At 46.3% G+C, this 13,979-nt stretch overlaps 3 protein-coding genes across 5 annotated transcripts; 2 read left to right on the forward strand and 1 right to left on the reverse strand.

Annotated features, from left to right (window-relative positions):
- The first annotated feature begins 408 nt into the window (after positions 1 to 408).
- Positions 409 to 7,908, forward strand: LOC110188921 (ferric reductase 1). Of its 2 annotated transcripts, none has more exons than XM_020958844.2 (8): positions 409 to 578; positions 4,852 to 5,334; positions 5,389 to 5,720; positions 5,784 to 5,935; positions 6,088 to 6,709; positions 6,778 to 6,890; positions 7,086 to 7,241; positions 7,521 to 7,908. In XM_020958844.2, the coding sequence occupies exons 2-8, from the start codon at positions 4,859 to 4,861 to the stop codon at positions 7,638 to 7,640; spliced, it is 1,971 nt and encodes a 656-aa protein (XP_020814503.2). In that variant the 5' UTR covers positions 409 to 578; positions 4,852 to 4,858; the 3' UTR covers positions 7,641 to 7,908. The 2 variants fall into 2 exon arrangements, with proteins under 2 accessions (XP_020814503.2, XP_020814504.2); XM_020958845.2 differs by having other exon boundaries at positions 7,113 to 7,241.
- casp (Fas associated factor casp) lies at positions 7,855 to 11,479 on the reverse strand. 2 transcript variants are annotated; one of them, XM_020958842.2, is made up of 13 exons: positions 11,215 to 11,479; positions 10,986 to 11,054; positions 10,656 to 10,899; positions 10,455 to 10,598; positions 10,206 to 10,395; positions 9,946 to 10,144; positions 9,676 to 9,889; positions 9,469 to 9,614; positions 9,247 to 9,401; positions 9,039 to 9,184; positions 8,707 to 8,981; positions 8,527 to 8,646; positions 7,855 to 8,467 (listed from the first exon to the last, which is right to left on the reverse strand). In XM_020958842.2, exons 1-13 carry the CDS (start codon positions 11,251 to 11,253, stop codon positions 8,309 to 8,311), a joined length of 2,100 nt encoding a protein of 699 aa, XP_020814501.1. In that variant the 5' UTR covers positions 11,254 to 11,479; the 3' UTR covers positions 7,855 to 8,308. The 2 variants fall into 2 exon arrangements, with proteins under 2 accessions (XP_020814501.1, XP_020814502.1); XM_020958843.2 differs by having other exon boundaries at positions 10,455 to 10,583; positions 11,215 to 11,397.
- Positions 11,480 to 12,040: 561 nt separating this feature from the next.
- LOC110188940 (uncharacterized) lies at positions 12,041 to 13,851 on the forward strand. Its single transcript, XM_020958879.2, has 6 exons — positions 12,041 to 12,650; positions 12,731 to 12,856; positions 12,920 to 13,066; positions 13,122 to 13,239; positions 13,298 to 13,467; positions 13,544 to 13,851. Exons 1-6 carry the CDS (start codon positions 12,455 to 12,457, stop codon positions 13,726 to 13,728), a joined length of 942 nt encoding a protein of 313 aa, XP_020814538.2. The 5' UTR covers positions 12,041 to 12,454; the 3' UTR covers positions 13,729 to 13,851.
- Positions 13,852 to 13,979: the final 128 nt, after the last annotated feature.

Raw genomic sequence — 13,979 nt, forward strand, 5'->3', positions numbered from 1 at the left:
ATTGCAAAATGCATTCTCATGTCAATATTTTGCGCCCAGTGTGACCGTTTTGTAACGGCGGTTGACAAGCGCGCCAACATGACTTAAATTTAAAATATGACTTTTGGCACATAAAAATCAATTTTTCTTTTATCTTGCTTATGTTACCATTATAATGAACAAATAAGATATTCATGGCTGTGACTTGGAAAGATCTGCCCCCTTCCTTTTTTATATTTGCTGTACCTCGAGAAAAGCCAATAACATAATTTACATACCTATTCTCTGAAATTAAGAAAAAAGAGATCTTTATTGAACAACTACAATATATTCAATAGTACCGATGCACTTCTCAATAACCTTAAAGCTCGCTCTCAATGGACTGAACTATCGATATTTGGCCGAGACACCTGTATTAGTGTGTTTCTCGACTGTATTTCGCGCTCTCCGACAACTTACTGGCTCAGTCGTTGGCGGCAATTTGTGCGGTTCGGTTTGGTTAACTTGTAGCTCCATCGGTGCCGGAGTCCATTGAACAAAACGTACACAAAAAAAAAGCTAACGCGGTGATTTTCGAACATTGTTGACGGCGATTTTAGGTTAGTGCGTGTGCCTTGACAAACGGGTTTCCAGTCTTGAGCCTGAGTTATTCGCAATGAATGGGTTCTACCTATGCGCAGGTGTGCCAGTGCCACTCGACAAGTGCCACATGCCGTCTGCAATAATATGCAATTGGAGGGCAGCAGGCCGTCGAAAGTGAACTTAAGATTCGGCCTGATCTGGTGTCAGTGGGAGATGGTGATAAACTTGAAACAGATTCCCTAATCAGTTCATAAAAATTCCAAAGTTAATGCTTTTGAGCCGTGGCTTTGTTGTTTCTTTCCACTTCAGCTATGTCGCATGTACAGTGAAACCGGTTTCAGTTCGGAATTTAATGATGCTGAGATCACAGGCCCCTCTTTCCCATTCCCCTTTCGGCGATTGCATAGATTTATTTTGTTTTTTTCGCACACACATTTCAATGGCAAGACGCAATGCAAGTCTTCTAGCACAATGGAGGTGTATATATCATTAATTAAGCAAGTTTGTAGTGAGCAGTGAGTGATGTCAAGCGTCGTGTTGCGCCTGCGCGAAGATGGTGATGTAAACAAGGCACGGCACGATGGACATTCGGTGTTATCTCGGAACGTGCCTTGGTCCCTATTCGGGATTGAGCACAGAGACACACACACTCGCGGCCATGTGTCCAGTGCCTTACGCAACTGCAACTGCATTTGCTGATAAATCAACTGTGACAGAGCCACTTTCTACGCTGGTACCTGTAGTCATAATTAGCGACAGCTCCACAATTGTTACAGTTTCTGTTTTTTATATTTTGCCGTCTGGAGTGCTCCTCTGGTCATTTCCAGATGATCTGCGTTACGTTCCGTGATGTCATCTAATGGCGATTTTATGTGCATATTCGAATCAATAAACGAGTCGTTAAGCAAGTCGCTTTTCTCACCACATTTTCCAAAGCTTTATAGCGCCAACACACCTGCTCGTATCTCAGACAATTAATTCTTACTTAGCTGACGACGACAGTGAACTTATTTAAAAGGAATTTAAGCATAGCAATCAATAAATGCCAAAATACGTGGAGTGAATTCAATGTTGTGACCTCTATTTCATTGTTGAACTACATTTCTAGATCTTATACATAACAAAATTTAGACATTCCTCTAACTAATTTTCCATTATACTTAAAATACTTCTTTAATATATGGTATATGGTATCAACTAGTAGCCGCAAGTTAATGGATGGGCAAGGGGCCGGAAAAGCAATTGTCTCTCATGTTTTTCCACCTATAGACTAAGCATTAATTTAGGACCCCTTCTGACACATGCCAGTCCAGTTGATTGAGCAAATGTTGATCAATCTTTTTTCGTATGCAAAGAACCCAAGCGAAGTCCTGCCACAAACTATAAAGAACCCACCCTTTGGTTAATTCACTACTTATTCGGTTGAAGGGAGGGTCATCGAGCTGCTTGGATACCTGGAAAAAGGGTGGCACAACAGGGCACCATGGCGGAGTGCTAACCCAGTTTACACAAGTGCTGGCACGCGATGTCCGGCCAAGATTGGTTGCAATGGCCAATTGCCATGGCAAAGGAACTATGCTGACCACCTTGACCGGATCCCCACCACCATTCCCCCATTTGGGGTCAAAAGCCAATAGCTGCGGCTGGCGTGTGCTTCAAAATTACCCAGAATTACCCAGACGACGACTCACGCTTAACTTCTGATAAGGGGGGTAAAAATACACGGAGATATAGGCTTGCTTTCTGTCAGTGATTAGTGATTGGGTGATAAAAACTAGGACTAACCAATGTCAAGACCAATCTTATCAATTTACATTACGATTGCCAATTATGAGCATAAACCGCTAGCCACTTGAGAGAGAACCACCTTACGCAAGCCGTGAAGTGGATGATTTGGCAGTAAGCAATCGGAGTCGTTTACCTTTTGGCTGCGATCTACATACCTTTCGAATATGGCCAACTCGAGCCGTAGCCAAACCCAGGCTTAAACGTTGATCGGAGCAATTAGAGTTGGGCTGTCAAATATGTTCGAGTGGATATATTCCGTGTGTGGACTGAGAGACACACACCGACACCGACAGCATTCAAATCGCGATTATTCGCTGCTGTACGGGTTTCAAAACTGGCTTTTTAACAAGGGCATGACCAGGTCTATGTGTGCACATATATATTATATATAAATATGTATATACAACACTATATAGCCCACACAATGAACATGTTAGAGTCAAGTGCTCGGGCTCGGGCCCACATAATGGCTCATTGTTGTTGTGGAAAAGTCGCTAATCAGTTTTGTCTCACGTTCAAAAACAAAAGCCACAAGTCCATGGAGTAGCTCCTCCATGGGGGCCAACGGCTATATGGCTGCGAAACACTTATTAATGTGCCAAGAATTTAATGGAAAGCATTTATCGTTTTTGTTGCTGTGCGACCGCGGCAGTCGGTGAAATTTTCGGTCTTTCGGTTTTCACTTTACCTTCTAGGGAACGAGCTACTGCCACAGAGGTACATGTGTATGCACCTACCGATAGATAGATAGCTCCTCCGCGAAGGTCTAGGTGAATGTGAATGCTCTTTAGATAAATCACTAGCAATCAATATAACTCTGACTTCCAAGGCCTCGCCCATTGTGCGGTTCTTATGTATCAAACTCTTTATTAAAATGCCAAATTTTGAGTCCCAAAACAATGAGTGTATCGAGCTTAAGTTCAACCTGGGCTTTAATTAGCATTTGGCTGGCATTTCAAAGAAAGGCAAATGAATATAAAAAAAACACACATATATGGCGCAGATACAAAACAGCCCAAGGTTAATCGTAAACGCTTTCAAATTCAAGTTCAATTCACGTTCTCGGCACGGAGCGGGCAGTTCAGAGGGAACCCAGACTCGCGAAGTGGCGGCTCCTCGATGAATCACCTTCATCTGTATTCCACGACAGCACATGGGAAAATACCAGATACGCAGCTACCCAGCATAATATATGTATTGTGCCCACTCACTTCCTCATCGATCCGAAGCCGAGATCTTGGGGACGAAAGCAAAAGTCATGTTCTGACTCAGACACGAGGGAACTGACCTCGTTAATGTGGCGATCACCCGCGAATATCGACATCAGCAATTCGGGGGCGAGTGAAACATATTCAAAAAGTGGTGGCCCCCGTAAAAAAACTCCCTTGACAGGCGGCGAGCGATTTGCCTACACCCCAGTAAACGCTTAATTTTTGCCCCACCAGCTTAGCGGCTAATTAGTTAACCGCCAAACCATTAACTCGATTTATTATTCTAATAATTGTACTATATGTGCGCTTATTACAAACATTACGCATACGCAGTGGTGCCTGACGACCAGGAGCAGCGAGGTGATAAGCCCGGAGTGGCCAGCGCTTGAAAGCTAAACGGTGTTAAGCGTTACATCCGCCGCCCCTCTAAATATAGCCCTATCGCTGGAACACAATCTCGGCCGATATCGGATGGCATCAGCAGCAGCATTCGTAATTAATTGAGTGCAGCTTGATTTAGGGCGAACAGCAAAGTAAATGGAGTGTTTTATTCACTTTTCTGGTTATCAAGCAGATACTGATGATGGGAATCTTGTTTCAGGAAATGAATATATTTAGAGGATCTCAAGTCAAGGTTTTTTATTAAGGTTTACCATAAAAAATCATTAGTTAATAGAAAAATAATAATAATTAAGCGATTTAACTGCAAAAATGGGAGGCATTCAAAACATTTTCAGGAAGTACAACTTCAGCATTGTATCTCTGATTAAACAATAAACAAAAAGCAATTAGCATTAAGTAATTTATTCCTATAGGAATTAGGAATTTGAAATTAAATAAGTATTAAGATAGAAACACTATGATATACTTTAAAGACCCCTTTCCCCCAACTTTGTAGACTCCCCGTCATGGTTCCACACCAAAAGAGTCTACCATATATTTAGAAGCCTTCTGTCAATACTTTGATTGCTATCGAGTATGTAGATATATAGTCCAGATACACACACTCCTCGCTCCTCTATTGTCTAGTTGGGTTCGCTGGAAACGTGCCCCCGATAACCGGGTGGCAATTATTTATGCCATGGTAATTAAACAGACGAGAGACGACAGAAGATGGAAATGACGAATGTCTGACGATGGTTACAGATTGTTTATATTGGAGTAGGGAACAGGGGAGAGTTGGCGGCACTTTGGGGGCAACGGAAGCCGGGACACGGTTCGCTTCTGATCACTCCATTCCGATTCGATTCCAACTCAGAGTTTCGCATTGTCTCTGCTCCATCCACGACAGGTGCTATATGACGATGACGCTGCCGCTGACGAAGCGCGGCTGGTTGGCGCTGGCGACGGCTCTGCTGGCGGTGGCCACCTGGCCGGATCCGGGCCAGAGTCTCCCGCAAGGTGCTCCGGAAACCGTGTGTGACACCATGCTACCGTTCCACTCCGGCGGCAGTGTGCTGCCCCAGAGCAGCGTGTCGCCCTTCAGTGTGGAGACCTCCTCCACGACTGTCGGCCAAGGCCAGACGATTCGTGTGGATCTCACGGGCGTGCCGGCGGGTCTGAGCTTCGGTGGCTACATGATCCAGGCGCGCAACCGGAATCCACCCTACCAGATAGTGGGACAGTTCGGGACTGCCCGTGATGGAACTATCAAGCTAATGAACTGCGAGAATTCGGTAAACAACTCGGCAACGCACAGCAATGCCGGACCCAAGCGACAGGTGCTCCTCGAGTGGCAGTCCCCGGTGGACTTCCTCGGCCAGGTGGTCTTCAAGTAAGTCATATTACCCTTAGGTTAATGCTAAGATAACTAATATATCCTCCACAGTGCCACGATTGCTCAATCCTACAACGAATTCTGGGTGGGTGTTCCCTCCCAGCCCGTCCAGATAGTCCGGCGTGATTTGACGGCTGTTCCACTCCCAACCCAAGGGCCTCCGGCCTCAGCGGGAACAACACGTGCTCCCTATGTCCCACCAAGTTATGTGGCGCCAAACAATGTGGCTGCCACCAACTCTGATCCCATTTACAATGGATGCGGCCAGAACAAGAACTGCTTCGGCTTCCCTGACGGCTGTGTGTCATCCAAGACCTGCACCTCCATCGCGGTGGTGACGGTGCGTGGCGATGTCTATGAGTTCGAGATTCAGTCAGGCAGAGGTGAGTCAGTCATAAGATAGACGGAGGAGAGAAGATTAAGATTCCAATTTCATTCGATTTCAGGCACCAACGCTGCCTATGTGGCTGTCGGTCTCTCCGAGGATGCCAAAATGGGTGAAGATCTGACCACCGAGTGTGTGCCAGAGAACGGTAGGGTGAACCTATACTCGTCATATACCTCGGCCACTCCCTATGCGGCTATGCGATCCGTTGTGGTAAGTTCTCAAGCGGCTGGAGCTCTCCACCAATAGAGGGTCGGGTTCTAGACTCCATTAAAAGATAATAATTTTCCCAAATGGCTAATTAAATTTTGTAAATTACTAAAGTATTAAGTTGCTAATTGCATTTAATTCATTAACATTTTCAGGGTCAGAACTCGGCTCGCCTGCTGGATGCCTCCCTCGTGGACGGCGTCATCTACTGCCGGGTGCAACGGGATGCGGTGACCAGTGTCCAGGGAAAAACCTTCGATCTGCGCAATGGCAAGTACCACCTGCTGGTGGCCTCTGGCAGCAGCCTGAAGGAGAACAGCGTGGGCTACCACGACATCGGACGCTTGCCATCGGGTAAGGCCATCAATCTGGCGGAGGTGCAGGACCTGAGTGGATCCAGTAAGCTGCTGGTGCAGCTCCACGGTGCTTTCATGATCGCCGCCTGGATCGGAACCACCTCGCTGGGCATCATCTTTGCGCGTTACTTCAAGCAGACGTGGGTGGGCAGCCAGAGCTGCGGCAAGGACCAATGGTTCGCCTGGCATCGTCTCCTCATGGTCACCACCTGGTCGCTCACAATAGCCGCCTATGTGCTCATCTGGGTGGAGCTGAAGAGGGCCGTGTGGCATGCCCACTCGATCATCGGCCTGATCACGGTGATTCTCTGCTTCCTCCAGCCGATCGGAGCTCTGTTCCGTCCGGGACCGAATGACAAGAAGCGACCATACTTCAACTGGGGCCATTGGCTGGGCGGTAACCTGGCCCACATTCTAGGAAGTAGGTTTTATTTCTGATTAGTTTGGGATGGAGCTTTATATTGACAAGAAAAACTCTTTTTTTGGCAGTTGTGACCATCTTCTTCTCTGTGAAACTGCCAAAGGCCGAGTTGCCTGAGTGGATGGACTGGATTCTGGTCAGCTTCGTGGTTGTGCATGTCCTCGTTCACCTGATATTCTCCGTAAGTGTATCCCTTCCAGGTGCTTGGTACCCCTTTTCCTCATGTGACCCCAAAGTGTACAAAGAGTAGACCCTGCATCGCCTGCCTGTACAGTGGTTCTAGTTGTGTGTCCCTAAAAGTTCATTCATTCGATACTAATTCATCTGTCATCCATCATCCCCTCGAGAACTGGTGGCTATGTCCATTAACGTGTAGATCGGCTTGTGTTTAAATCATTGGCAGGTTGCTGGAATGGCCTCCGAGCGACACCAGAGTCAGCGGGCGAACAACTTCCAAATGGGTGATCTCTCCCACCACCATCAGCATGCCATGCGGAATGGCATGAGCATGGAAAGAAAAATGGATGCACCGGTAAGTAAATCTTTACTTAATATCAATCGAGTGTATGTATATATTTTTTGTATATTTTATAAGGGTGTTATTTTTCAAATCATTATAAAACGTAAATTGATTTATTAACGATTGGAAATTTACAAAAATTTGTTTTTTTAAACACATTTCTGAAATATCCAGAAAACACCTTTGGGAATATCCAAAAAAAACTTAGTAAACGAATATACTTCATCGCATTTTTTTTCGTTTTTCGTTACATTATCGTTATAATCCGGGTATTCCCCTCTTTTTTTTCAGTACGCGGGCATGCGCAAGGGATTGCTTGGAGTGTATGCCGTGGTGCTCGTCCTGTTCGTTGTAGTGCTGATCCTGCTCGTGGTGCTGGCGCCCATTGAACAATTTCTGGGCAAGTCCTAGACACTGAATCTGGATGCAGATGGTGGCACCGTGTGTACCCTGTCGTCCCTCTCCCTCCACCTCATCCCAATACTCGTTTCTGTTCTGTGTGCTCCTTGTTTTTAATCCCTTCCGCCCGCGGCTCTGCCCTGCCACGCCCCATTCCCCCTATTTCTCCCCTCCAGCGTTGTGTTGTTATGTGTAATTAGGCGCAAGTGTAACTTGGGGCGGAGCGTTCAGTACATGTTATATAATTTATTATTAATAAAGTAAAACAAGCCAACATAAATGCATTAATTTTGTTTTTCTCTTATTCGCTGCCATTTTATGCCACTCCCCTTTTACTGCTGCTGTCTTGTATGCATATTATGTGGGGGATCGGTGACGGGACGTGCTGCTCGATCGGATTACGCTGGATCTCCTATGATTAATATGTAGCTTGTTGTATAAAACATTTATGTCTAACTGCCGCTAATCAATATCAGTAATCTTTATCGTTATAGATATAGGTAAATGTGTTGTTGGGGTATGTTGGTGTTTGTGTGTGAATGCTTTCTATATAGACTCGTTGCCAGATCCGCGCAATAAGAGTACGTAATAAATGATAGATAACTCTACAGTTTTAAAATATTAATAATGCGAGAACTAAACCCAATCAAAACGAAATTGCCTTAACGTAATGAGCGGAATCATCGCTCCTCCAGAATAACCGTTTCCTGCGGATACAGCTTGAGCGTCTCCAGCGTTTGGCTGCTCTCGATCGCGGTGAGATCCCTTCGCGGCCAGCTGCTGATTAGTTTGTACTCTTCGATGAGGAATCCGTGGGCGGTTACAAAGTTAAGAAGATCCTAAAAAAACATACTCCACTTAGTGGCAATCTTGGACACTAAGCGCCTCCGTCACCTACCTGCAGGTTGTTGCTGGTGTAGAAGCGACGCTCCAGGAAATCGCCGGTGGGCTTACGTACGCGAATTTTGGAAATGCCCGCCTCCAGCTCGGACGGCTCCTGAGGTAGCGATTGTTGAGCCTGCGGGCAAACGTATTCTTTAAAACAGTTTTTCAATTTATGTGGGCTAGTTTAACTTACAACTAATCTTATGGACTCCCGTCTAGCATCTTCCTCGGCTCGTTCGGACTCCAGGCGCTTGCGCTCTGCCAATTGCGCAGCTTCTTTTTGACGTTTTGCAGCATCCTTGGCCATGTCGGCTTGCAGAGTTGCTTCGTAGGCCATGTCCTGCTCCGCCTTCACCTGATCGCGAGCGGCGCGCTCGTCTTCCTGTCGGATCTCAACTTGCAACTGTTCCTCGAACATTTCACAGGTTTCAATGAGCCTCGTTAGCAAGTCATCCAGTCCAATGTTACCTGAAAACAGAATGTAATGTTATTCAATTCCGTCTTCAATGGCTCGGCAAGACGTACCCTGAATCACAGATAAAACCTCGCAGTTACTGCCCAACTGACGGCTCTTGCCCACCAGCATGATGGCAGGCAGTTTGTCCAGCTTGATGTTCCTGGCTGTAAGCGAGGCATTGCTGCTGATGCAAGCTGTCAGCGAGGAAAGAAACCTACAAGCCACATTTCGGAAATCATTAGTAAATGAAAAAGATAATTCTTAATCGTGGCTCACATATCCTTGTTGCTCTCGTAGGTCAAGTCCCAGCCAAATAGGACGAACTTCTCCTTGAAGGTCTGGATAATGCTCTCATGCTTCATCAGTTGATCACAGAAAACGTTGGTGAGAATGCTTTTGCCGTGGTGTAAGTAAATAGCAAGAAGTTTACGCTGAAAGATTAAAGATAACCCCACGTCAGCACATATAACAGCATTGGTAAATAATAGCCACAATTACCTCCTTGGCGGACTTGAGGCAGGCCAGCTGCTTGGCGCTTTCCAAACTACCCACAAAGAACTCTGGACACGGTTCTCCGTATAGCGATTTGTAGTTTTCGACGAACTGTGTGGACCCACTTGTCTCGTCGTCTGTGTTGTTTGGTACTAAAAAAAAAGTGACTTTTTAAAAACCTGCAGGGTCAAGTTACTTTCAATCTTAACTCACTTAAGTGTCTGTTGAGCGGCTGTGTAGGTGGTGAGTCGGTGAATGTGTACTCGGCGTTGTTGAAGTCCGTGGCATCTTCAAACTCATCCGCCGAACTCTCACTGTCCACGTTGACCAACTCAAACGTGTTGTTGTGCTGGTTGGAAGTTGAGTTCTGGGCCGCACCCGCTGCAGTCCTCACGGTGAATCTGTGGGACAGCTCAATACCGGATTGCTGAAACGAATTCATACTATTACTTAAAGATTGATCGGATTGATTGGTCGACCTACAGCCAATGTGGTTTCGTTGTCACAATCGCTGGGCCAGCCGGTCCACTCCTGGTGGCGTACTGGTATGCTTTTAATGTCGAACACATTCATCTTGAGCGCCTGCATCGTCGTGCGTCCAGGCAGGCTCAATGTTAGCGACTCCGACTCGAATTGAATGTGAATGGTAAATATCTTGTCCGACCGTTGCGTCACCTCGTCCCTAAAAGAGTTATTCGAGTTATATTTCTTTTCTAAGAGGGGACTTCGGGGAGATCACTCACTGTTCGGTGTCCATGAAACCGTCGTCGGTGAGGTCCACCAGAATCAGTTCGTTTTCGGGCGCGAGGTCCAGGTTACCGATGCGTGCTTCTGGCTGTTGGGCCTCGCTGGCCTTGGACGGCGGCCAGCCGCGAATGGCCTGCCGGCACACAGGGACACTGGTCACGTCAAAGATTTTGCGCTTCAGTTGCTCTGAAAATTTAAGCATGATAAGTTGGCCATTCTCGATGGCTTTATTTAAAAAGCCTTACCAACTGTGGCCTCCGAGGGCAAGCGGATGCGGTAGAGCTGCTGGTTGAAGTGGATGTTGAATGCAATCACATTCTGGTTGTTGTTGTGGCTGGACACAGGGTCCAGGTTGATGCTCGACGTGAGCTGGGCTAGCAATTGTGACGCTATAGTAGATACGTTTCAAGTCAAGGCACGAAAGCGGCGCAATCACGTTAACTCACTGGGAAATCTCTGCTGCTGCTGCTGCTGGTGGTGGTGCGCCTGTTGCATGGTTAGGTTCTGATTCCGGTTCTCCAGGGCTGCAAAGAATCCCGCGTTGGACGGCCCGGGCAGCTCTTCGTAGCCAGGCGGAAGGAAGCCGTTGGTGCTCTCCATGGCCAAGCTGCTCCTGGCTGGCGGCTCCGGCTGCTGGATGGATCCGGCCAGCGGCGCATCATCGTGTGGCATCACCCGACTCAGGGCATCCTGCGAAGGGGCAAAGGAAGACGCAATTAGCCATTGTGACCACGCATGTGCGGATATGATCGAACAAAGGAACACTGCACACTCACCATCAGATTCCAGTTGACGGCCTCCAGGTGGGAGAAGGCCTCACCCACGTCGTCGATGCCCGTGATGTTCTGCGAAGTGCACCAAATCAGATGGTAGTCAATATGTTTAGTTCGATATCGGAGTTTTCCCTCAAAGTCACCCACACAGCCAGCACGCACATCGCAACGCAGCGCAATGTGCGCAGCGAAATTGAGAGACTTCTGCTCGCTGGCAACTGAAAGGCCTTACCTGGAAGCTCGCCAGGGTCTCTTCCTTGTTCTCCGACATTGGAAACGCTTTTGAGTCTCTGATTTAAGCCGTTTGAATGTACTTTAACTGTGCGGATTTTCACTACAAAAAATTACACAAAGAAAATTTATCAAATAGAGGTGACAGTTAGAGCAGCAAGTCATCGATGGTAGTATCGATTGCATAAATGTTATCGTATGGGGAAACAAATATATTTGACGTTTTTATACTCAGTGAATTTTTAATCCGAAATATAAATAATAATGACAACAGAAAAATATTAGATTTTTGTTCTAAGTTTTATAATTTCTCATACGAGAACAACCTAAATATTTGAATATAAAATTTTAATTAATAACATTAAATGTAGCTTATTTTAAAAATAACTTTTAAGACTCTGCCCAAGTCCACTTGAACGAATATATTGTTTTGTGCTTCGGGGCAAGTACAAGAACAACTTAATAAATAATAATGAATTAAAATTTAGATAACAAATAATTAAAAAAAAAGAGTATTAGAATATCAGAGTTCTTAATGTATGGAAAATTCTAGTCAAGCAAGGACAACATAATATCGATAGTTTTTCCTCTACATGTGAAGTAACTTGTAGAATGCAGGTAAAATTACAAATAATTCACAGTTCTACATGTAAGTTATTTGAATGTAAACATTCCGTTACATCTGCAGGTAATAAAAACCTTTATTTTTATTTATCCTTATCTAAAGGGGACATTTTCAAATCCTATAGATTAATATGTATTTTTTGTTTAGTAGCCTTAGCCAATCGAGTTTAACCAGATGCCTTAAACTTCTAGCCTCCTTACCTATGTCCCGGAAGTGGCCTGCAATATCCATAGGCTACCAAATAATATAAAGTATATTTATAATTTATAAATTAATTTCATATCCCTGGCGGTTCTGGTACTCATAAATATATTATTTTCAATGCTATCCATACCAGAGCCAACTTCCTTTCAAAACTGAAAGCGAATCCTTCAATCTGCGTAATGTATTCAAGTTGTAAATTGTGATTAATATGAGAAACTTTATACCTCGCACCCCCCGGGGACGAATAAGAGAGCCGGCTGCCGACTGGCTCGCCCCCGCACTGGGCGGCCGGAACAAATGCGTCTCGATTAATCTTCATGAAGTGGCGAAATCAAAGACCCGTCCGATGTGACTTCGATGTGGCCGGGATGTAACCAAAGCATAGAAGCCTCCGGGCTGGGAAGCCGACAACATGTTGCTCGTGGACCTGAAACTCTTTGGCCTAATACTAGCCGTTAGCGGATGCTGCTGCCTGATCCCGATTCTTGGGGACCCTGACCAGGAGCTACCGCATCGCATCTACCGCCTCCTGGACGGACTCTCCTGCGGACACGCACTGAGTGCCAGCTCTACGTTTGCCCTGCTGCTCTCGCAGTTCCTGATAAAACGTGAGCCTAATGAACCGTGCACTCGCGATACGGATGACGGATGTGCCTGTTTATTTATGCCCTGTCCATGTCGATTCCAGAGAAGCTGCGCTACGTGGCACCCACGCGATATGAACGCCAGCTCTACTACCATCTGCTGCACAGGATGGAGGACATCCGGGAACGATCGGGTGGTGTGGTCCAGGAGCAGGGTATCCAAGGGGAAAGTAAGGGAATTCCGCTGTACCTGCAATTAATTTAAATGTGCACTCACATTCATTTTTGTGCAGTCCTCAGCATTGCCTTCCAAGGTAATGTCCTGCTGCTGCCTCCCTCTCTGAAATTGGGGGAGTTGGATGCCAACGGGGAGTATGAGCAGCTGGCAGAGATCTATTCGAAGGTAGTGAACGAAGGACAGCTTAACAGGACGTTGTCGGGTGAGGTCCTCAAGGGAAAAATATATATAATATAAATTATTACGCTATAATGCAGATATTTGCCTAAGGGACATTGTAAACCTAAAGCCGCCGAACTGCAAACTGCTCTCTGCCAAGTGTCTTGAGCTGCTAACTAGCGATGCTCCCGCCTACGGATACCAGAGGACTCACCAGTAAGTACTACTACTAGAAATCTTGAAAGAGCCCAATCCTTTATCCAAAAGCTCGCAGAGTCCTGCTACTGTACGTGCTGCAGCATCAGGCATGTGCCCCACACCTGAGCCCCCCAAAGGTGTACGAGCTGCTGGCGAGGATTCAGTGCGATGAGGTTGAGCGTGAACAGAACGCCATCCGGAGCCTGGGGCTGCCTTCGGCTTATCGCGATCTGTATCTGGAGCAAGGTGAGTCAGACACTTATCCTTGCTTATATCGCTGACACATATCTCTGTCTACCTGCCTGCCTGCCCGCCGCCACAGCCACCATCTGCGGGCTATTTGGCTACAATGAGTTTGTAAACTGGCGCAACGTAATGGAAATTGGCAGCTGGCTGGTTGGGGGGGAGGACCCGCCGAAGGATAAATTGGCCGATGACAGCGATAGTCAGCACATAAGCGATCTGGCCTTGGTTTTCTATACGAATGCCCTGCTGCTGCTGCACTAATCCGCCTCTTGCTCCCCCTAGTTCCCCAATAATATAATAAATCCCCCGTCGCCATGATTTTCGCTTCTGCTTGATAAGTTAATAAAGTACCGCTTATTGCTTCTACGGTTGTGTCGATTCCAGTTGAGTGGTTAATACTTTTGTTTTTCAAATGCAACGCGGCAAACGGGTCGATGGGATGGGAAACAACATTTGTAATGTGACACATTACTTGCGCTTGGCTGCTCCTCTGATGGATATGCAGCGGAACG

Source organism: Drosophila serrata, unplaced genomic scaffold (assembly GCF_035046125.1).
Source record: "Drosophila serrata isolate PLE 108 unplaced genomic scaffold, ASM3504612v1 contig_184, whole genome shotgun sequence".
NCBI classification, from domain to species: domain Eukaryota; kingdom Metazoa; phylum Arthropoda; class Insecta; order Diptera; family Drosophilidae; genus Drosophila; species Drosophila serrata.